We start from the raw sequence: 24,706 nt of genomic DNA on the forward strand, positions 1-24,706 counted from the left end.
CTTCTTATGAATTAATATTCCATTGCATGGATGTACATTTTGACTTATTATAAATGAAGCTATCGAAAACAGTCTTATGATTCCGTAAGTCTTCATGTAGACGTGTTTTCATTTCTTTTGGACAGACACTTAGGAATGGAGTTTCTGGGTTGTAAGTTAAATTTATGTTTAGCTTTTTCCAAAGTGGCTATAACATTTTACAGCCCATCTCTCAACAACGTTTGAGGGTTCCAGTCTCTACACATCCTTTACAGCACTTGTTACTGTCACTTCTCAGGCACTCTATTTTTTTAATGTTTATTTTAAAAAAAAATTTTTTAAGTTTATTTATTTACTTTGAGAGAGACAGAGACAGCACAAGTCGGGGAGGAACAGAGAGAGGGAGACAGAGAATCCCAAGCAGGCTCTGCACTGTCAGCTTGGAAACCAATGTGGGGCCTGAACCCACAAAACCTCAAAGATCATGACCTGAGCTGAAACCAAGAGTTGGACGCTTACCGACTGAGACACCCAGGCGCCCCAAATGTTTATTTATTTTTGAGAGAGAGACAGACAGAGTGTGAGTGGGGGAGGGGCAAAGAGAGAGGGAGACACAGAAACCAAAGCAGGCTTTAGGCTCTGAGCTGTCAGCATAGAGCCCGATGTGGGGCTCGAACTCACAAGCTGTGAGATAATGACCTGAGCTGAAGTCAGATGCTTAACTGACGGAGTCACCCAGGTGCCCCTGAATGGGTATTCTTAGTGGAAAAAAATTAAGTTAAAAATTAATAGGGTGGCTGGGTGGTTCAGTTGGTTAAGCATCTGACTCTTGATTTCGCCTCAGGTTGTGGTCCCAGGATTGTGGAATCGAGCCCCACGTCGGGCTCTGCAATGAGCACGGAGCCTGCTTATGATTCTTTCTTTCTCCCTCTTTCTCTCTCTCTCTCTTTCTCCCCGCACCACCCCCCCACCTCCCCACCACCTGCCTCTCTGCCCCACTTGGGCTCTCCCTCTCTCTAAATTAAAAAGAAAAGGAAAAACATTAAATTAAAAATTAAATAAAACCTAAAACATATTACTATCGGAGGCACCTGGATGGCTCAGTTGGTTAAGCATCTGACTTTGGCTCAGGTCATGAGCTCATAGTTCGTGGGTTCAAGCCCATGTCAGGCTCTGTGCTGACAGCTCAGAGCCTGAAGCCTGCTTCAGATTCTGTGTCTCCCTCTCTCTCTGCCCCTCCCCTGCTCCCACTGTGTGTGTGTCTCTCTCTCTCTCTCAAAAATAAATAAGCATTGGGGCGCCTGGGTGGCACAGTCAGTTAAGCGTCCGACTTCAGCCAGGTCACGATCTCGCGGTCCGGGAGTTCGAGCCCCGCGTCAGGCTCTGGGCTGATGGCTCAGAGCCTGGAGCCTGTTTCCGATTCTGTGTCTCCCTCTCTCTCTGCCCCTCCCCCGTTCATGCTCTGTCTCTCTCTGTCCCAAAAATAAATAAACGTTGAAAAAAAAATTAAAAAAAATAAATAAGCATTTAAAAAATTTTTTTTAATTATTATCATAATTACATTATGCTTTGTTTTATTTTAAGAACAAAAATACTTCAATACATCTGTATATAAGTTACATAGAATATTGACCTTTGATATGCCTTGTGAGACACTATAAGATAAAAGCCTACAAACAGGATAAGTAGAAGGAAAAAATGGATATGCTTCAGAAGTATCTAATCCTTTCAAATGGAACAAAAACTGGAGGGAAGAATGCTTTAATAGCAAGTCAAATCCTCAGGATCTTTCCATAATCACTTGCTCCCATTTCCAGGTCCATAATGCTCTCTCCTTCATCTGCCTACCCAAATTGCTATCCACCCCACAATCTTCCAAGAAAACTTCTTGACCTAAATTCTACTATGTGTAAAGATGTTTTTCATCTCTAAAATGTCACTAATGAAATGAGGGTATACATGTGTGAGTGCATGTATATACACATGTATGTATGTGTACAAAGAACTTACTATACAAAGATAGATTACAAAAGATAGATTTTTTAAAAACATAGTGAGGATTCAATAAATATGTATTTGATTATTAATCTCTCTATGTTACTAAGTGTAGAAAATTCCTTTTCACTTACTTCCACTGCTGCTACAACCTGGAATATTTTCTCCAGGAGAATATCCCATGAGGCCTCCATTCCCATTAGGATTAGAAGGCACTGATGCAAGAAGACCTAAAGGGAAAAAATTTCCTATTAAGTTATGCTCAAGATCAAATTCAAGGATAGGTACACATAAACAACTGCCAAAGAAACAAACAAAAGGTAATTGCTGACATACCTAGTCCTCTATATCGTGAAAGCTGCTGATAAATCTGTTTCATCCTCTCAATATTCAAACGGCTTGCCTCAGCATGGTTCACCATTGGTTTAGGATAATTAACTCCTATCAAACATTTGGCTACCTTTTGGATACCTTCTGGTGCATTCCAGGGATCATAGATATATTTTGCAGGGAAACCTCTTAGGACAGGCAAATAACGCCTTTTGGGAGAAGGAAGAAAAACTATTAATAAAATGAACTATAAGCAAATTATAACAAACTAATTATTAGCTATGAATGATCAAAATCAAGTTAATACCATTTAAATGATTTGTTTACCCATCTCCTCATTTCTGCTGCCCATGATAAGTGGGGAAAACCTTAAGTGTTGCTTAAACATAAAATTTTCTTCCTGGATTAGTTATTCCAAACTGAATAAAAATCACCCTTGATTTACCTGATATAGTCTCCATTGGGATCTGTTCTCCTACCAAAACCAACAGGGCAATAGCAGTGAAAAAACTGTTGGAAAAAGGAACTACAAGACAGCCACATCCAACTTCCAGCATTTATGCTCCAATCTGCATCAAGCAATAATTCTTCAAATACCTTCAGAAGTAACAGTAACCAATTAGTTTGTACACATATAATTCTCAAAGCAACCATTTTCCAGGTCTCTGTAGATCAAAAGTCAAGGAAAAGAAAATCTAGCACAGAACTATAAAATTAAACTTTCTAAAGTCAGCCTCTTTGTCAATGTTCTGTTCTGTAATGAGTTATTTCAGGGAAAGAAAAATATCAGTAATATAAGTGAATTTCTGAATAGAATTCACCTTTCTAATCTTTGCCGGTGGTATTGGGACCAGGGTAAAATACTCAAGTCAACGATTCAAATAAAAAAATGAAAGAAAAAAAGCAGTAAACATTTTCGAGAAAGCAAACATATTACCAAATAAATCACTAACAAAACTTTAGAAGCTTGGTACCACTGGCCTACATAGAGGGAGCACTCAAATATAAATGACCTTTATGGGAATGCAAGCTGGTGCAGCTACTCTGGAAAACAGTATGGAGGTTCCTCAAAAAATTAAAAATAGAACTATTTTACGACCCAGCAATTGCACTACTAGGTATTTATCCAAGGGATATAGGTATGCTGTTTTGAAGGGACAAATGCATACCAATGTTTATAGCACTATAAACAGTACTATCAACAATAGCCAAAGTATGGAAAGAGCCCAAATGTCCATTGATGGATGGATGGATAAAGAAGATGTGGTATATATAGACAATGGAGTATTACTCGGCAATCAAAAAGAATGAAATCTTGCCATTTGCAACTTTGTGGATGGAATTAGACGATTTTATGCTAAGTGAAATTAGAGAAAGACAAACATCATATGACTTCACTTATATGAGGACTTTAAGAGAAAAAAAAAGATGAACATAAGGGAAAGGAAACAAAAAATAAATACAGGGAGGGGGACAAAACAGAAGAGACTCTTAAATATGGAGAACAAAGGGTTGCTGGAGGGGTTGTGGAAGGCTGGATGGGCTAAATGGGTAAGGGGCATTAAGAAATCTACTCCTGAAATCATTGTTGCACTATATGCTAACTAATTTGGATGTAAATTAAAAAAATAAAATAAAAAAAATATATATATATAAATGACCTTTAAAAATGCACTAGCATTATAGAGTTTAAATTTGGAATTCCTTGACCAAGTTAAAATGAATTTTTATAAATTCATTAAGTGTTTGCTGTAACATCTACCTCACGTACAACTTTGTACTAGGAAATATAGGAGATGAAAAAAAAAAAAAAACCCCAAAAAAGGATCAGATGGGGCGCCTGGGTGGCTCAGTTGGTTGAGGGTCTGACTTTGGCTCAGATCATGATCTCATGGTTCGTGAGTTTGAGCCCTGCATCGGGCTCCATGGTGACAGCTCAGAGCCTGGAGCCTGCTTCAGATTCTGTGTCTCCCTCTCTCTGCTCCTCCCTGGCTTGCACCCTGACTCTCAAAAATAAACAAACATTAAAAAAAATTTTTTTAATGGATCAGAAATGGTCCTTGGATAGGGGAAAGTTATGTTATAAACAGGAAGGTAAATCAAGTCCTATTACATATAACCACAAGATGATGTCATAAAATGCAGTATGTTTCACTTTACATACTAGGTTACTAAAAAGCTGTGATTTTGAAGTGAAGTAAAATCATACGGGCTTAAAATTTTACAATATAAATTCAATATTTCTAAGAATTCCAGGTGAATCCTTTTTTGTAGTAGAAATAATCACCTATAAATATGTTAATCTAGTAAGTCCAGAGTGTTATTAGACCTTATAGTTCCCTTGATGGCTAGGCTGGTTCAGTCTCTGAAATGACTTTAGGTTAATCAAACCAGTTTTCACATTTTTCCTATCTGATTATACCATTCTGCTCTCCAAGAGTGTGCCTCTTTAGGGATTTAAATTCTTTACCCACTGAAAAAATTAGACTATAAACGAATCTACATAATAGACAATTTATAGGAATTGTTTAATAAAGTACAGAGTCTTTCAAAGTAAGACTGTACCATATTAGTTAGCAGAATACTTACTTTCATTCCTTCTTCCCAACTAATCCACAGGTCACCTCGGGTCAGGAAGCAAGCAACTGCATGTCTGGCTAAATGGTGAATCCAACCCTCCTGACGAAGCTGTGTCATGATGGCATCAATCCATGGAAAGCCTGTCCGTCCTTCTGCCCATTTTGCTAAAGCCTCAGGATTCTTATCCCAAGGAATCTGAACACAGATGGGGTTTCCTTCCATTTTATCAAAGCGTGGATTATTTGTTGCTGCTGTATAGAAAAATTCACGCCATAACAGTTGCCCATAAAGGGAAAGGGGAGGGGAACTGTTCTTCTTTACCTAAGGTTAAAATGCAAATAAGTATTATAAGCAATTTTTAAAAAAGTATTCTGAAAATCAAGCTTCAGTTTTAGATAGTACCTTTTTGTAGAGATCTGTTAGTTTGAAGTAAAATAGTCGACATGACAAACAACCAAATCGAAGATAAGGACTGAGTCCAGTAGGGCTAGCAAGCAGTGAATTTGCATTCATTCGAGGTCTTTCAAAGTTTGCCACCCACGCCTGAAAATACACAGAGAGAATTATGCTAACTAATTGCCTTTTCCATTTTAAAGAGTATTTAAAACTGATATATATTTCTTTAAAGTTACATAGTTCTGGGGCGTCTGGGTGGCTCGGTTGAGTGTCCAACTCTTGATTTCTGCTCAGGTCATGATCTCATGGTCATGAGATCAAACCCCGCTTCAGGCACTGTGCTGGGCATGGAGCCTGCTTAAGATTCTCTCTCCTTCTCCCTCTGCCCCTCCCCTGCTCACACTCTCTAACCTCTCTCAAAAACAAAAACAAAAAAAAGTTACATACTTCTTGGAGAATAATATCTTATTATCCCAGCCACAATCATGTTTTAATAAAAAACACAGCAGAATACAATTAAGCATTCTTTTGTTTTAGCCATCCTGGTGTAGCACATACTCCTATGAAATAAATTACCTTCAAATTCCTAACACGAAGCTGAGAGCACTTTCAACCTGTCTCCTTGACACTGAGGTAAAGGTGAAATAGAAGAACTTTATCTTAGCTTCAAAGTTATGGTCATCAGATACCAGCTTACACAGAAAGAAGAGGTAGTATTGGTAGTAGCTAAAGAGGAAATAATCAGCAGAGGAGGAAAAAAAATATCTAAATGAAGAGATGGTTGTTAATTTTCAAACAATTAGGTCTGTGCTGTTTTAACTATTTCTCTCAATTCCTCTTGTTCAACAGTCTACTTTTTGGTTTTAAAAAAGAGTGAAATTATTCTTTAGATGCCAGTTTGGAAATACAAGCATGATCTATGTTATCATACTTTTCTTTCCAAATGCCGTTCCAAACGTGTAAGTGCTTCAGTTTCTCCGCCTGGCCATACTGCAGAGGGTAAGCCATCTGTATCAAAACCTAAAAAAAAAAACAAAAAAAAGAAAAAAGAAAAAATATTCTTCTGGAACTAAAATAATTTTTATTGAACCGCAACAGGTAGGAAAAAAATACTTTGCAGAATAATTTATGACAGTAGCATAAAAATGAATTGACGGCCCTGGATAACTCCTCATATATAAGGATACATCATGGTCTCTATTCTTTAGGATGAACATCTTAAGGTGATCACAGATAGATCACATTTACAGAACACATAAATAATGTACAGATATATCACTTCTTAGTTTAAGAGTTTCTTTTAGATTTTTTTCTCCTTTCCCTCTTAATGCAAAATACTTTACATGTCAAATTAGAAGTGAGATTTTCTGAGTGATTTATTAACTCTTAAGCTCTGCATTTATTACCATTTACACCTACCAAGTTCTTCCAGTGAAGGGACTCCATATTTCTCATCATGGTCATCAGACAGAGGAGTTGTGCACTTTTCTATTAGTTCTGAAGTAATTGTCTCTACGGGTATCTCTAGTGGTTCCATTTTGCTGATGAGAGTCTGGAATCTTTTATAAGTAAGAGGTGGTTGTCCACCATTGAGTTCAATGATCCTAATAACAAAGTAAAATAAAAATATAATTTGACTGGTAAGTTCTGAAAAGGCTTAAAACCAGAAAATAAAATTAATTACTTAAGACTTCTAGGCAGATGTAAGCTCCTTATACAACCATGAAAATTACTAAAGTAGTTATTGAATCTAAAAACCATTCTCGCAATTTTTTAAACATCTGCTACTTGTCAAAAATATACAGTATGCAAATACCAAAACCTTTAAGACAAAGGGTATCATTAAACATCTATGAGTGAAAAAAACAAGCAGCTAAATTAGCCTAAAAGCAGTAACATAAAAATAATACATATGAAAAGGTAAAAACATTAAAACTCAGCTCAAAGAATCTCTTAATCGTCAGTAAAAACTAAACCAGACCAATACAATATCAAGGAGCAATAAGCAAGTCTCATTAATTAGGATTCTATATTACTGTAGTGACAATCACTTGTTATTTTCTATTGTGCTTATCATGCATTTGTTTAAAATGTCAGCATATGTATCTTATGTACATTTTACATTCACTTCTGATCACTGATTGCCTCAATCAAGTTATAGTAAAAAGAAAAATTAGCTTTGACAATGGTAGTTTGGATCAGACACTATTTGGGAATAACCAATTATTTTCTTTTACGATGGCCATTTGCTTGACATTTAGCCCTAATAAAGAAATACTGTAAAATCTAATTCCTTCATTTTATGGATCAAAAACTAGAGCCTACTGAAAGAGTTAAATAAGTTAGTCAAGGTTGCATAACTAATAAATAGGAAATCAAGGTTTCCTTAATCCAAATGTAGTACATTTTTACAAAGTTTTTAACTTAAATTCCAGTTAGTTAACATATTGTATTATATTAGGTTGAGGTGTATACTTTAGTGATTCAACACTTCATACAACACCCAGTGTTCATCACAAGTGTCCTCCTTAATCTCCATCACCTATTTAACCCATCCTCCCAGCCACCTGCCCCTCTGGTAACCATCAGTTTATTCTTTATAGTTGAGAGTCTGTTTCTTGCTTTGCCTCTCTCTTTTTTTCCTTATGCTCATTTGTCTTCTTAAATTCCATTTTCCTTCATAGTGTATAAGAATGCAAAAAGATTTCTGCACACTGATTTTATAACCTGTGACTTTACTGAATTCATTTATCAGTTCTAGTAGTGTTTTGGTGGAATCTTTAGGGATTTTTATATACAGTATCATGGCATCTACAAATAGTCAAGCGTTTTACTTCTTCTTTACCAATTTGGATGCCTTTTGTTTCTTTATGTTGCCTAATTGCTGTGGCTAGGAATTCCAGTACTATGTTGAATAAAAACGGTGAGAGTGGATATCCTTGTCTTGTTCCTGACTTTAGGGGAAAAGCTCTCAGTTTTTCACAATTAAATATAATGTTGACTATGAGTTTTTCATACAAGGCTTTATTATGTTGAGATACATTCTCTCTAGACCTACTTTGCAGAAGGTTTTTATCATGAGTGGATGTTGTACTTTGTAAAATGCTTTTTATGCATCTATTAAAATGATCATAATGGTTTTAATCCTTTCTCTTATTGGTGTGATGTATCATGTTGATTTTTTGCGAATATTGAGCCACCCCTGCATCTCTGGAATAAATTGCACTTGATCGTGATGTATGATTTTTTTAATGTATTGCTGAAATTGATTTGCTAATATTTTCTTGAGAATTTCTGCATCTATATTCATGAGAAATATTGGCCTGTAGTTCTTTTTTTTTTTTTTTTTTTTGGTCTTTATCTGGCTTTGGTATCAGGCTGAACTGGCCTCATGGAATGAATTTGGAAGTGAAATTAAGAAAATAATCTCATTTATAATTGCACCAAAAACAATAAGATATATATATATAAGAGATATATGACTTTCAGCTTAATATCAAATAAGACCCCTGCCTGAATCAAACTACAGTTTTTATACATTTGGAAAAGTAGAACAAAATTAACTAGTTTTTCATGTAACTTATAGAATTAGCTTTATTAACTAGATAAAATGAGCAAAGAACTAAAAAAGTATTTAAAAGGTCCATAAATTATGAGATTTCAAGTTCAGCACTTGTAAGGATGACAGTATGCCAAAAGTTAGTATGCTAATGAATCTTATAAACCTTCAAAATTCAAAGAATATAAATACTTTCTAAATTTAAACTTACCACAGAATTTTTTTTGGACAAAGCATCACCAAGAAATGATATTTAAAAAAAATACACTTTGAGAAATAAGATATTATGCCACATTTTAGAGGACTACAGCTATGCAAAGTAGTATTACATACAATTTGCATCTGAAATTAAAATCCAGATGAGGTATACATACAGGAGAGGCACCTGGATGGCTCAGTTAGACAAGCATCTGACTCTTGGTTTCAGCTCTGGTCATGCATGGTTCATGGGATCAGGCCCCCCCGGGATTCCTTCTCTCTCTCTCTGCCCCTCCCCTGCTTGCACACTTGTGTAAATGTTCTTTCTAACTCTCTCACAATAAATAAATAAACATTAAAAAAAGATATACATGCATGAAATAAAATAATTTAAGACAATCATATTGAACATATCAAAGCGTAGTATAGCTTTATATCATATTAACTATGAGATTAATATTACTAAGAGCCCTGAAAGGCAAGACCACAGGTTGAGTTAGAACAGTCAAGGAAAATTACGTGATACTCGTAATAGTTTTGAAAGTGAAATTCTGAGTATTTTTGTCTTATGCACTAAATGTGCCTGTAATTTTGGCATCTCTCATTGAGTAAATAAAAAATCACAGCAGTTAAAAGGCTAAGGACTTAACATACATTCATTTAATTCTCCCACAATTCTATGTCTATGTTGTTATTTTCATTTCACAAACTTAAGTCCCACAGGTTAAAACTTACTGGTCCATGTGCTTAATACCACTAAACTGTATGCTTAAAAATGGTTGAGATAACAAATTTTATGTTATGTATATTCTACCAGAATAAAAGAAAAACTTACTTGTCCAGGTCATATAATGTATGTGAAATTCGTACAATAACTTCTACTCCAGCTTCAGTAGCCAGTTTCTTAATGGCTGCATCTCGTTCCTTTCCAAAGGGCTCAGAATCATACTCAATTGAAAGTTTAGTAATGTTCCATTCCTAAAGTAAGAAAAACGGACAAAAATATACACAAATTTTAATAATTACTTTTTCTATTACAACAACACATTCTGGAAAAAGTGATAAGCTCAAACTCTACATATGAAATTATTATACATAAATCAAACTTTGAATATGCAGGAAGAAACCATACAATTTATAAATTCAAAAATATGTTAAGAAATGTATAGTGATTAGATTTCAAGCATTGTACTAGGCATTAGACAATCTAATAATATGCTTAAAACCAGCTTCCTACACTAAATGTGTTTGTATAGCACTCTACTTTTCAAATAATTTACATTTGTTCCTCAAAATAATCCTCAGTTTACCTCTTTGGTTGGTATCTCCATTTGGCAGATAGGATTATTTTAAAAATTTAGGGACTTGCCCATGTTCACAAAGAGCCAGAATACCTGAATTTATGTCTGTTGATTCTAAGAATTGGTCTTTCATAAACCTTTGATAGTTAATATGGTATACACAATGCTTTGCTGAGGTACTCTTTTGTAATTTGTTATTTCTGATTACCAAAAAATGCTAACTGTGGAGATACAGAGATAGTAATAATAATACCAGATATTTAGTGAGTATCAGGTGCTATATTGATAAGTTATGTACACATCTCCTTATAGTGATTTTCAGTGTGGAGACTGTGACTTCAGGTAATTAACTGATTTCCCCAGCGGGTAGTAGCTTTTCTTTTTAATTCTAAAATCTACTCTGATATATCTTACAAAGAAAAAAAAAATCAACAGCAATTCTACCATTAGTTAACTAATTATATAGTAAACACACTAATTCTCTAAACCTGGACAGTTTAGACAAGGGCTGTTTCCAATGGTGTGATTAAAAAAAAAAATTGCTACTATAAACCATGCAGTGTCTATCCTTATCTTTATGCGTTCATCTTAAACATTCTGGGGCATTTGTTCTATTTTTCCTAGAAATAGTCCCTTGAAAAACAATGAATGGATAAGGTAAGCACATTTAAAATTTTTATAGACACACCAAATTTTCCACCAGATCTAGTGTACCAATTTACACTCTCATCAGCAGTACACCAAAGTGCTGGCTCCCCATACACTTGTCAATAGCATGTGTTAAAGGTTTTTTTAAAAAAAACCTAACACATACATATACATGGAATAAACAGAAAAATAATTTTTAAAATTTTATTTTCTTGAAAACCTTGAAGAATGCATATCAAGTGATCAACAGCTTTTACCTTTGAAGAGTAGAATTTAGGAGTGCAAATAAAGTAATTATTTTTTATTTTACACACAGTTGCACTGTTCACATTTGTTAGTACAATCACGTACTGTTTTTGAAATTTAAAAATAAAATTAAAATGAGTAGGAAAGCATTATATTTCTTTGTTTTATGGACAAGAAGTATAAAGTAGCATTTAAAAAACCCAGGATCTAAGGGCGCCTGGGTGGCTCAGTCAGTTAAGCTTCTGACTTCAGCTTGGTCACAATCTCATGGTTGGTGAGTTTGAGCCCTGCATTAGGCTCTCTTCTGTCAGCACAGAGCCTGATTTTGGATCCTCTGTCCCCCTCTCTCTCTGTCCTTCCCTCACGCATGCACACACACATCCACTCTCTCAAAAATAAAATAAATGTTAAAAAAAAAACCACACATAGGCTCTAAACTCAGACCTCCTGAGTTAAAAGACTGGCTCAACTATTTGCACAAATGGCTAAACTCCTCCTGCCTGCTTCCTCGTTTATAAAATAGGTAGATTGTAAGTAATGTGCTTAGAGTAGCTAGCATATAATAAAAACTATGTATTTGCTACAGTAAAACAAACAAAAAAAAACCATTGTTACTGTTTACATGACATAATGCAAGTAAATTGTTAAGGACATAGTATGCAGTAAGTCCTCAATGAATGGCAGCTATTATTACTAGCCATTCAGATATTTCTTCTTTTGTGAGTTGCAGCTTATGTTTGCTTGGTTTTCTATGGCAATGAATTTTTCTCTTTGGACTTGTAAGAGCTCCTTATATTTTAATGATAGCAACCTTTCTCTGCCTTTTACGTTACAACTTTTTTTTTCCTAAGTAGTAGTTAAAAATTCTATGATTTTTAAAATGTTTACTTATTGAGTGAGAGAGAGAACATGAGTAGGAGAGGGGCAGAGAGAGAGAGGGATACAGAGAAGCCCAAGCAGGCTCCATGCTGTCAGTGCTGAGCCTAACATGCGGCTCAATCCCACAAACCATGAGATCATGACCTGAGCCAAAATCAAGAGTCGGACACTTAACTGACTGAGCTACCCAGGCGCCCCTCTATGATTTTTTTATAAATAAGTTTTTAGTTTTTAGATAGATGATAGAGTTTAAGATGACTCAGTAACACTCCCTTCCCTTTTTCCTTGTAAAGGAAGGGAACATAAATCACAGTTAAAGATCAAAATATAGACCACATTACTAGTAAAGAAGAATTGGAGAAAACATACTAGGTTTATGGGCAGGTAAGCTTGAGAATATTTCATCCCTGAATAAAACAGATTTACCCACCCAATGATAAGCAACACCTTCCCTGCAATGGGGGCTCCCCTATAAAATTTATGACTCAGGAGAAGAGAATAGGATATGTGTTCTTAGCAAGTGAAGAAAAGAAAAGGTACAATCTGAGCTATGCTCAGCTAGGTCCTTCTACTAAACTCACCAATGAAATCTTTAACTTCTTCTCTGGGGATAAATTAGTGATTATCTCTCCACAATAAATATGAAAAGATACAGAAGAGAAGGTTCCCCAAACATTAAATGTATTCACTCATACGTCAAATATTATAATTCTTAATACAGGCCAGATATAACACTAGGTCCCTCCTTCCTGGAGCCTACTGAGGAAGATTGATAATCTGGAGATAAATTTAAAAAGTACTAACTATTAGAAAAAAATATAATGCTATGATAGGAAATATGGGGAAGAGGGTAATAAGCTAGTAAGCTAATTATCTACTCTCTTTCCTTCCCAATTACACTGGTTAGCTTTCAGTAAGTGGTAAAAGTACATATCCTTGCTTTACTCCTTATCTTAGGCAGAAAGTACTCAATATATCACCATTAAGAATGACATTAGTTATGTTTTCTTATAGACAACCTTTATCAAATTAACACTTACAAATTTTCTATTCCTAGTTTAAAGGTATTTTTAATCATAAATCAATGTTGAATTCTGTCAAATGCTTTTTCTTCATCTATTGAGATAATCATAATATATTTTCCTTTATTCTATTACTAGGAAGAATTATTTTAATTGATTTTTATAATGTTGAACCAGTTTTGTATTCCTGGAATAAACCTCACTGGATCATGATGTAGTATTGTTTAAAAATATTGCTAATTTCAATTTGTTAATATATTATTAAGAATATCTGAGTCTGTTTCTGGGAGACATTTGGCTATCCCCCCCTTTTTTTTTTCCTTAAAATCTCTTTATCAGGTTTTGATATTAGAGTATGGTATTAGAATTATGCTGGTTTCATAAAACAAATGTTTTGGGGAAGTGTTCCCAACATTTCCCCATATTTTCTGAGAAGTACTGTAAAATTGGTATGATTTCTTTCTCAAATACACGATAGAATTCACAATTAAAGCCATTCTGGGCCTGGAGTTTTATGTATGGAAAGGTTTTCCATTATAAATTCAAGTTCTTTAAGAGATAAAGGACTACTCACTTTTCCTTTTTTTTCTTTTTCTGAGATTTCTGTAACTTGTACTTTCAAGAAATTTTTCATTTCATCTTGGTTGTCTAATTTATTGGCATCATGTTTACATCCTTTATAATACTTTTGAAGTTTAGAGAATCTCTAGTGATAGCCCCCTTTTTTATTCCTGATAAAGAATGATAGAAATGCTATGATAGAAATTTTCTCCCTTTTTCACCCTGATCAATATTGCTAGAAGTTTATCAATTCAATCTTTTCAAGATCCAGTTTTTGGCTTTGTTGACTGAAATCAATCAGGATTCAGTCAAGAAACAGACAACATCAGCAATTTGAACAGGGAACATTTAATATGAAGAATATTAGCAAGTAAAAGGTGGTCAACAATGACAAGGAGTAAAAGAGGAGTTAAAGCTACACTATCCAATATGGTAGATAGTCACTACCCACAGAAGTGGCTTCTGAGCACTTGAAATGTAGCTAACTGGAACAGAGATGTGCTGTAAACATAAAATATACACTGAATTTCAAAGACTTCATATGAAAAAAAGATTAAAACAGCTTAAATTTTAATACTCATTTTACATTAAAAGGATATTTTAGATATACTGGGTTAAATAAAATATATTATTAAAATTAACTCTGGGCGCCTGAGTGGCTCAGTCAGTTGAGCATTTGACTCTTGGTTTTGGCTCAGGTCATGATCCCAGGATCATGGGACTGAGCCTTGCATCAGGCTCTGCACTGAGTATGGAGCCTGCTTAAAAGCTTCTCTCCCCCTCTGCCCCCTCCCCTGCTCACGCTAAAAATTAATATAATAATAATAAATAACTTTATCTGTTTCTTTTTACTTTTTTTAATGTGGCTATTAGAAAATTTAAAATTATGTATGTGGCTTCTGTTGGATAGTACTTGTCTAAGGTGTCCAAAATTAGCAATTGCACAACACAGCCACCACCACTAAATGGAGAGAAAATAAATAATGAATTAAGAACTCAGAAGAAAAGAATCCTCCACTGAGACTCCCACCTTAATGCATGGATCTTGCTGCCACAGTAACACAAAACCTTTCCTGTAGAGAATGAACTTGCTAAAGGGCAAGGCCAGACCTGGTTAATAGTAAGCTGGGTGGTTGAGAAACTTCCTACATAGGGGTCTGGGTGAACTGCAGCTGGTCTGTGGAAGTGGCCTATCAGGGGCAGGGAAATTTACCAGAGGGTGTGGGTAAGCTGAGGCTTGCTCAGGAGGGAGGCTGAAGTAAAGACTACTGGGCCTCCCATATGCTCAACTGCTAGCTAATGTGGCAGGAAAAACACACAAGACTACCAATAAGGAAAACCCTTTCTCTCCTACTATGACTTGGCAGAGAACCACCAACAATATCTATTGAGGAATTCTAGTATCAAGCCAGCTGGCAAAGGAAAAATGTTTACAGCATCCAGCTTCACGATCACATAGCAGGACTTAGAAGGGTGAATTAGAGCTGACAGACAATAAATTATCGCACATTTATTTTCTCTATTGTCTTTCTGTTTCACTGATTTTCATTCCTCTGTTATTTCCTTTCTTCTACTTACTATACTATAGGTTTAATTTTTTCTTTTTCTACTTTTTAAGGTGGAAGCTTAGTTCTTTGATTCCTTCTTTCCTAAGGGAGTACTGAAAGCTACTAATATTCCTCTAAGCACTGCTGTAGCTGAATCCCATAAATGTTTGTTTTTTTAATGACAAGTTGAATTTTAGTATTTTAAAGAAATTACCCTAATATTAAGACTATTTTTAACTGAAGTAAAGTGGTGAATCTCATGAATTTTTATATATTTTTCCATTATCAGTTATAAATATTTATGATTTTTTTCCTATTCATTTTAATTTAATTCTATTGAAGCCAAAGAATACATTCTATAGAATGTCAATCTTTTGAAATTTATTGATACCCATTTTGTGGCTAAGCATATGGTCTCTCTTGGTGAATATTTCATATGTGCTAAAAAAGAATATATTTTCTATAGCTTTGGGGTATAGTGTTCTGCAAATATCAGTATACCAAATCAGTTGATAGCATTATTCATATCATCTATATCTTTATTAATTTTTGTATATTCTATCAACAACTGAGAGAGTTTATCAGTTTGAGATTCATATGTTTTTATGCTGTTACCTGGTACATGTACACTTATAATAGTTATACCTTCTTGATGTAAGATTACTCTTAATTTTGCCTTGAATTCTACTTTCTTACGCTGTTTGCAAAGCACATCTTTTCCACTTGTTTTTATTTCAAACTGTTTATTCATTAAAAATTTTTGAGTATAGTTGATACACAATGGTACATTAGTTTCAGATGTACAACAACACTGTGATTCAAATTCTCTATATGCTATGCTATCCTCACCACAAATATGGCTACTATCTGTCACCATAAAACGCTATTACAATATCACGGACTATATTCATTATGCTGTGCCTTTTATTCCTGTGACTTATTTATTCCATAACTGGAAACCTCTATCTCCTGTTTCTTCATATTTTTAAAATGTCTCATCAGCATCTAGTTGGTTCTTGCTTTTTATTCTGTGCCTTTCAAATGGAGAGTTTAAACTATTTACACTGAATACAACTGGCATAGTTGAGCTTAAATTTATCTACCTGCTTTCATGTGAATGAGTCAAATATTTTTTGTATCCCATTTTAAATTCCTCTATTGAATTTTCTGAAGTAGCTGTTCATGTTATTTTAGATCATAATGTGCATTCTTACCACTATCTACCTTCAAATCATATATTACTATTGAATAATGTAAGAACTTATATATACTTATATTTATGTCCCTCCCATCTTGTGTGATCCTGTTATAAATTTTATTTCTATATATGTTATAAGCCCCTTAATATTGATTACCTCCTATAATTCACTATTAGTTGTTTTTAACCTGTCAACAGTCTTTTAAAGAAAATAGGATATATAAATATACATAACTAAAAATAACAAAAAAGTTATTTTGTATTTACCCATATATTTAGTGCTTTCTTCTTTTTTGCAGATCCTATCTTTCATTCAGAATGATTTCCTTTCACCTAGCAGAACTTCTTTTAGTATTTCTTACAGTATAGATCTTTTGGATATGAATTATTCTATTTTTGACTGTCTGAAAATGCCTTCATTTTACTTTCTTTTTAAATTTAAATTTACCTGTTTATCTTCTTTCTTTCTTCCTATCTATCTATCTATCTATCTATCTATCTATCTATCTATCTATCGTCTACAGCACCTGGTATTCCCAGGTGGTCTCCCATCCAAGTACTAACCAGGCCCAACCCTGCTTAGCTTCCGGGTTCAGATGAGATTGGGTGTATTCAGGGTGGCATGGCCATAGACTACCTTCTTTTTTTAAATGAATATTTTTGCTACATTAACAAAGTTGTTCGTAGTTCTTTAAAGATGCCATTCGATTGCCTTCTGGACTCAACTGTTTCTAATAAAAAACCACCAACATTCTTATTGTGGTTCCCTGAATATGTCTTTTCCCTTCTGGTTGCTTATAAAATTTATATCTTTGGCTTTTAGTTAATTGACCATGAAGTGGCAAGATGTAGTTTTCTTTATATTTATGCTCTTTAGGGTTTTTTGAGTTCTTGACACTGTGGGTTGATATCTTTCATCAATTTTAGAAAATGGTCAACCATTATCTCTTGAAACATTTTTTTTTTCTTGTCCCAAACCTCTCTCCCCTTATTTTCTAGGTCAGCAGTTATACATATATCAGGCCATTTACTATTGTTTCACAGACTGTTCTCTTTTTAAAGACTTCCTTCTCTTTGTGCTTCAGTTGAGATAATTTCAACTGCCCATCTTTTTTTATTTTTATTTTTTTAATATTAAATATACTTTATTGTCAAATTGGTTTCCATACAACACCCAGTGTTCATCCTGACAGGTGCCCTCCTCAATGCCTATCACCCACTTTCCCCTCTCCCCCATCAACCCTCAGTTTGTTCTTAGTATTGAAGAGTCTCTTATGGTTTGCCTCCCTCCCTCTCTGTAACTTTTTTTCCCCTTCCCCTCCCCCATGGTCTTCTGTTAAGTTTCTCAGGATCCACATAAGAGTGAAAACATATAGTATCTGTCTTTCTCTGCCTGACTTACTTCACTTAGCACAATACCCTCCAGTTCCATCCATGCTGCTGCAAATGGCCAGATTTCATTCTTTCTCATTGCCAAGTAGTATTCCATTGTATATATAAACCACATCTTCTTTATTCGTTTGTCAGTTTATGGACATTTAGACTCTTTACATAATTTGGCTATTATTGAAAGTGCTGTTATAAACATTGGCTATTATTGAAAGTGCTGTTATAAACATTGTATATATGCAATCAGCACTCCTGTATCCCTTGGGTAAATTTCTAGCAGTGCTATTGCTGGGTCATAGGGTAGATCTAGTTTTAATTTTTTGAGGAAACTCCACACTGTTTTCCAGAGCGGCTGCACCAGTTTGCATTCCCACCAACAGTGCAAGAGGGTTCCCGTTTCTCCACATCCTCTCCAGCATCTATAGTCTCCTGATTTGTTCATTTTAGCCACTCTGACCAGCGTGAGGTGGTATCTCAGTGTGGTTTTGATTTGAATTTCCCTGATGAGGAGTGACGCTGAGCATCTTTTCATATGTCTGTTGGCCATCTGGATGTCTTCTTTAGAGAAGTGTCTATTCATGTCTTCTGCCCATTTCTTCACTGGATTATTTGTTTTTCGGGTGTGGAATCTGGTGAGTTCTTTATAGATTTTGGATCCTAGCCCTTTGTCCGATATGTCATTTGCAAATATCTTTTCCCTTTCCGTCGGTTGCCTTTTAGTTTTGTGCATTGTTTCCTTTGCAGTGCAGAAGCTTTTTATCTTGATGAGGTCCCAACAGTTCATTTTTGCTTTTAATTCCCTTGCCTTTCAAGATGTGTCAAGTAAGAAATTGCTGCGGCTGAGGTCAAAGAGGTTTTTTTCCTGCTCTCTCCTCTAGGGTTTTAATGGTTTCCTGCCTCACATTCAGGTCCTTCATCCATTTTGCGTTTATTTTTGTGTCCATTGCCCATCTTCAAGTTCACTGATCCTTTGTTCTGCTTTGTCCAATCTGGATTAAGCCCACTGAATGAATTCTTCATTTCCTTCTTTTTAATAGTTTCCACTTTTATACTGAAATTATCCCCTAATCACATTTTTCACCTTCGACTAGATTCTTCAATATCTATAGCATAATTATTGCAAAGTCCTTAATTCTAATCCCAACATTTGCATCAACTGTGGGGCTATTTCTGCTTTTTCTTTTTTTTCCATTTTACGTGATTGCAAGTCACATTTTCCTGCTTCATCATGTGTCTCATAAGTTGATTGTATGACAATGGTATAAAGAATAGAGATGGAATAAATAATATTTATCTCTAGAAAATTGCATAGTCTTGGCTCTGACTGCTAGAAGTTGAATTACTATCATCTGTAATTGAGGTGGGTCTTGGCTTTGTTGCTACTTTAGTTAAATTCCTTCCATTCACCACTGGGTTCAAATATTTTAAGGGTAGGAGCCAAACTTCTTCAACAGAGCTTGGAATTTGAGTATGGAAAAGATTCTAGATGTCTCTCTCTGCTTGACAACCCAGTCAATAGCTTTACAAACTGTACACTTCTCTCTACCTTGTTGCTACCCATCAGTCTTATGGTTGCTGCGGAGTTCTCTTTGCTTTTCAGCTTTGCTCCCTAATTTTCTATTCCTCTGGAGACATCTTTCTAGCCTGCTGTCCTGTCCCCAGCTTCAGTGGACTGCTACTTTGCACTAAGTGAATGCCCAGTAGCACTTCAAGAGGAATCTCTCTCAGCTCTTCTGCTTTGGTTTAGCCTTCGGTATATTGCCACTGGTATTCCACAAAAGCACTGTAGAGAGTGAGTGTGAACTTGCTCTGTAATTTGGGTTTCTTGGGATTCTAATCTGCCATGTCAGTCCATATATGACCACAAAAGCTAGGTAAAATTTCTACTGATTTCTTTTTACTCTCAACTACAGTGGATTCCCTTTTCTTTCTGCTGTGTCACCAGGAATATAGCCAGCCATGAGTCTCTTCTTTCCTACGAAAGGCTCATTGCTTTATGGAAGTTAGTTTATTTAGGTTTCTTTGTGTCCTCAACTCTCTAGTAGGTTAAAAAAAAAACCCATGATTTTGTGGCATATTCACTTTCTTCTCATTGTTAAGATGAGACAGTAGATTAAGCAACATCTTTATGGATATGTCTCCTCAGGCAAGGGAAACAAAAGCAAATTGAAGTATAAGGAGTACACCAAAATAAAAAGCTTTTGCACAGCGAAGGAAACCAACAAAACAAAAAGGCAACCTATTGAATGAAAGAAGATACTTGCAAATGATATATCAATTTGATAAGGGGTTAGTATCCAAAATATGTAAAGAATTTATACAACTCAATACCAAAAACGCCCCCTAAAATCTGATTAAATAAAAACTTCATTTTTATTGATTCAGGTTAATTTATTATAATTTAATGATAATAAATAAAATTACAATAAATTTAATTTTTACATTCATTTGTAATTACATGTAATTAAATAAAGTTGATTTATTATAAATTATAGTAATTTAATTAAATAATTCAGGTCAGGGGACCTAAACAGACATTTTTTCAAAGAAGACATATAGATGGCCAACATACAAAACAAGATGCTCAACATCACTCATTCCAGGCAGAATAGCTAGTCTTAAAAAGCCAAGAAGGGCACCTAGGTGGCTCAGTCGGTTGAGTGTCCGATTCTAGGATTCAACTTAGGTTATGAGCTCAGAGTTGTGGGATAGAGCCCAGCATCAGGCTCTGTGCTGACTCTCTCTCTACCTCTCTCTCTCTGCCCCTCCCCAACAAAATAAATAAGTAAACATTAAAAAAATAAATAAAAAATAAATTTTTATTTAGACAAGAGATAACAAGTGTTGGCAAGAGTATGGAGAAAAGGGAACTCTCATGCAATGTTGGTGAGAATGTACACTGGTGCAGCTACTGTGGAAAACAATATGGAGGGTCCTCATAAATTAAAAATAGAAATACCATATGACCCAGTAATTCCATGACTGGCTATTTACCCAAAGAAAATGAAAACACTAATTCAAAAGATATATGTACCTCTATGTTTTCTGCAGCACTATTTATAATAGTCAAGATTTGGAAGCAACCTAAGTGTCCATTTATAGATGGAGAAAGAAGATGTAGTACATATATACACAATGGAATATTACTCAGTCACAAAAAAGAATGAAATCTTGCCATTTACAACAACAAGGATGGACCTAGCAGGTATTATTCTAAGTGAAATAAATCAGAGAAAGACAAATATCATATGATTTCACTTACATGTGGAATCTGAAAAACAAAACAAATGAACAAACAAACCAAACAGACTCTCAAATACAGAGGACAAACTAATGGTTGCCAGGGGGGATGCAGGTGAGGAAATGGTCAAAATAAATGAGGGAGATTAAGAGGTACAAACTTCTAGTTACAAAATAAAAGTCATGGAGATGAAACGTACAGCATAGGGAATACTGTCAATATTTTAATAACATTGAATGGTGACTGATGGTGACCACTTCTGATGAGTACTAATGTCTAGAATTGTTGAGTCGATATGCTGTATATCTGAAATATAACATTGTATCTCAATCATATGTTAATAATAAAGAAAAAAGAAAAAAAAAGATGTAAGTGAAATCATGTCACTCATCTACTCAAAAATTTCCATGGCATCCCATTTCACTCAGAGTAACAGCCAAACCCCTAACCATGGTCCATAAAGAAAGCCCTGTGATCTGGCTCCTTGAAACCTCTCTGACCTTCTCTTTCCTTTTCACTCACTGTGTGTTTCTAGCTACGCTGGCCTTCTTGCTGTTCCTAAACAAGTCACAGCACGCTTCCACATCAGGGCCTTTGTAACTGCTATTCCCTCTGCCTGCATCATTATTTCCCCATGTTGCAGTTATCTTAGTAGCTCAAAATGATTGATTCTCACAAGACTGTCAGTTAACTAGATAGTGGTTCTGTTGGTCTCACCTGGGCTCACTCATGAGCTTGCAATGAGCTGACAACTTGGTGGGGGCTGGAAGATCTGAGATAATCTCTCTCATACATCTCAGACCTTGGTGCTGGCTCATGATTGGCCCTCTATTTCTACATGGTCTCCCATAATTTGATATTATAGCCCATATTCCCAGCACGATACAAGGAGCATTCTAAAAGGGCAAAGTAGAAGCTTCAAGGTTGCTTGAGGCTTAGGGTTTGGAATTCAATGTCTCCCTTGGCAGCTGGCCAAAGTAAGTTACATAGCCAAACCAGATTTAAGGGAGTGAGAAAATAAACTCTACCTTTTGATGGAAGAAGGTGCAAAATGTTGTGGATTGACAATGCCACACCCTATATATTTGCATGGCTTAATCCCTTCACATGGTTTGCTCATATGTCATCTTAGAAGGGAGGCCTTCCATGATTTCATATAATTACCCTTCACTCACCTTGGCACTTAATATCCCACACTTTATTTTAGCACCTATCACTGCCTGACATTGCATATTTACTTGTTTATTATCTGCCTCCTTCCCACTATCATATAAGCTCCATGAAGGTAGAAACATCTGCTGTTTGGTTCACTAGTATATCCTCAGCACCTTGAACTCTGCCCTGTAATAGCAGACAAGCAATATCTACTGAATGAATTGTCCTATTCAAATGAGCATGTACCATAAAATAATAAAGAATCCAAAATAACTCAAAATGCATGTGAAATGTTAGTAGCTTTAGATGTTCTTCTTTGATTTATTCTATGATTTTGGACAAAACATTTTGTTATGCTTCAATGAGTCCACCTATAAAAGACTTTAGCCCCATGTCCCTGTTTCTTGGATATAATGAGAATGTTTTAAACCAACTCTTTAAGTTCTTCATTAAAAGTTCCTGCTGGGCCTAGAATGTACAAGGTCTTGGTAACTTTTCATTCTGGCACCAAATGTGGAAGATGCAAGATTTAACTGCATAATAATAATTGATACAAGATTCATATGATTAATAGTGTTACCCTAGTTTTGCCTACATTAGTGTCTAAGTTTCTTTATCATTTCTTCAGAACATGAAAAAAAAGTTAACAAAAAAGTCCTATATTAAGTTAGAATTTAACTGGGAAAAATCCTAAGTAGAAAACACATCAGAAAACACAATAGTTTATCACACATATATGTGTGTATAAAAATTCCCTGACCCCATCCCTAAATCTATTCAATATAAATAGAATGAATGCTATAAAGAGAAGATACACAGCAGACATCAGTACTGAGCCACTGTCACCATACCAACCAACTAAAGTACTACTACCAGGTCTAAAACAGTTTTACCTCCCATGTAGGAAATAGGATTACTTACCTACTAAAAATTCTATCTTCTGTACTAGAATAAAACCAGAGACAATAATATAAATGAGTCAGCTGGTTATGGACAAAAGAGTCTTCCCCCTCAGAGAAACAGGGTGTGAGGGTGGGGAGTGGGAAGAGGACCTGCTTTTTACTGCATAACTTTTTAGGCTTTTTTTTTTTTTTTAAACACTGTAGTGCCTCTAAAAAAAAGTAAAAATAAAAACATCAACGCAATCAAAAAGGAATTCCCTCTATGGCTCTAGACACAGTGTATAATCTGAAAGGAAGTTTCCATAAGTGGTATTTTATACAAACTACTGTATGTAGCCCAAGGAACAACCTGAATATAACAGTAAGCATCTATGCATGTGTGTGTGTTCATGTATCTGTATTTTATGGCCCATGCAGAAACCACTGTTTCTCTGCCAGTGTTCATCACAACAAGTGCACTCCTTAATCCCCATCACCGATTTCACCCATTCCCCCACCTCTGTCTCCTCTAGCAACCATCAGTTTGTTCCCTACTGTTAAGAGTCTGTTTCTTGATCTCTCTTTTTCCCCCTTGGCTTATTTGTTTTTTAAATTCCACATGAGTGACATCATATGGTATTTGCCTTTCTCGGACTTATCTTGCTTAGCATTATACTCTCTGACTCCATCCATTTGTTGGAAATGGCAAGATTTCATTTTTATGTCCATCTATCAATGGACACTTGGGTTGCTTCCATAGCTTAGCTAGTGTAAATAATGTTGCTATAAATGTAGAGGTACATGTATCCCTTTGACTTAGTGTTTTTGTATTTTGGGGATAAATACCCAAGTAGTACAATTACTGGATCATAGGGTAGTTCTGAGGAACCTCCATACTGTTTTCCACAGTGGCTACACTAGCTTGCCTTCCTACCAACAGTGCAAGAGGGTTTCCTTTTCTCCATATCTTTAAACACTTGTTGTTTAAGTTTCGTTATTTTTGCAAGTAAAATCATCTTAGGATTCAGTTTACTTATACCACATGGATTTAGAGATACACACATTTTATACTCATGAGTTGCTGATAAACTATTACCATTGTTTCTGATATTCTTTCTACCCACAACTCTTCCATGTACCTAGGTTAAATTCTGACTCCAAGTAGCCACAGTAGTAAAACATACTTTAATAAAGTAAATTTTCAGTAGCCGGAACTGCTGCATTAGCCAAATCCTAAACATTAAAGGTTTCTTTCGTACCAATGAAAAAGACTAAGTAGTGTTGATTTGATTCCCAACACTGGGGACATTTTCACTCAGGGAAAGGAACTGTTCTCATCTGTATTAGAAACAGGCACATTACTATTAAAATTTTTTGATGAATCAAACAGCTGCAAAAAAAACCAAAAAGCAGATATACATTAGGAATCCTAATGGTATAAATAGGAAGGGATGGACAAAAAAAAGATAGCCAAGAAAACAACTTCTGGTCTGAGCACTATCATAAGCTAGCTGCATGACCTTAGTCAACTCATTTAATCTCTCTAGGACTAATGTTTTCATTAGGGGAAAAAAGGCAAAGTAAGACTAGGAGATTTAAGA

The 24,706-nt window shown here is 35.2% G+C and overlaps 1 protein-coding gene and 1 non-coding gene across 5 annotated transcripts in view; both read right to left on the minus strand.

Annotated features, from left to right (window-relative positions):
• The window catches only part of CRY1 (cryptochrome circadian regulator 1), a 93,094-nt gene that overhangs the window by 4,866 nt on the left and 63,522 nt on the right, over positions 1 to 24,706 (minus strand). For all 4 annotated transcript variants that reach the window (XM_053226702.1, XM_053226701.1, XM_015068833.3 and 1 more), the window contains exons 3-10: positions 9,873 to 10,015; positions 6,700 to 6,884; positions 6,212 to 6,300; positions 5,287 to 5,427; positions 4,894 to 5,205; positions 2,750 to 2,901; positions 2,311 to 2,513; positions 2,109 to 2,204 (exon numbers count right to left, since the gene is read on the minus strand). In XM_053226702.1, coding sequence (XP_053082677.1) covers positions 2,109 to 2,204; positions 2,311 to 2,513; positions 2,750 to 2,901; positions 4,894 to 5,205; positions 5,287 to 5,427; positions 6,212 to 6,300; positions 6,700 to 6,884; positions 9,873 to 10,015 — 1,321 coding nt within the window. The remainder of the gene's footprint in view (positions 1 to 2,108; positions 2,205 to 2,310; positions 2,514 to 2,749; positions 2,902 to 4,893; positions 5,206 to 5,286; positions 5,428 to 6,211; positions 6,301 to 6,699; positions 6,885 to 9,872; positions 10,016 to 24,706) is intronic.
• On the minus strand, positions 16,955 to 17,073 carry LOC113602902 (5S ribosomal RNA). Its single transcript, XR_003424432.1, has one exon. It is a non-coding gene; the product is annotated as a 5S ribosomal RNA (ribosomal RNA).

The sequence above is a fragment of the Acinonyx jubatus genome, chromosome B4, assembly GCF_027475565.1.
Source record: "Acinonyx jubatus isolate Ajub_Pintada_27869175 chromosome B4, VMU_Ajub_asm_v1.0, whole genome shotgun sequence".
Taxonomy (NCBI): domain Eukaryota; kingdom Metazoa; phylum Chordata; class Mammalia; order Carnivora; family Felidae; genus Acinonyx; species Acinonyx jubatus.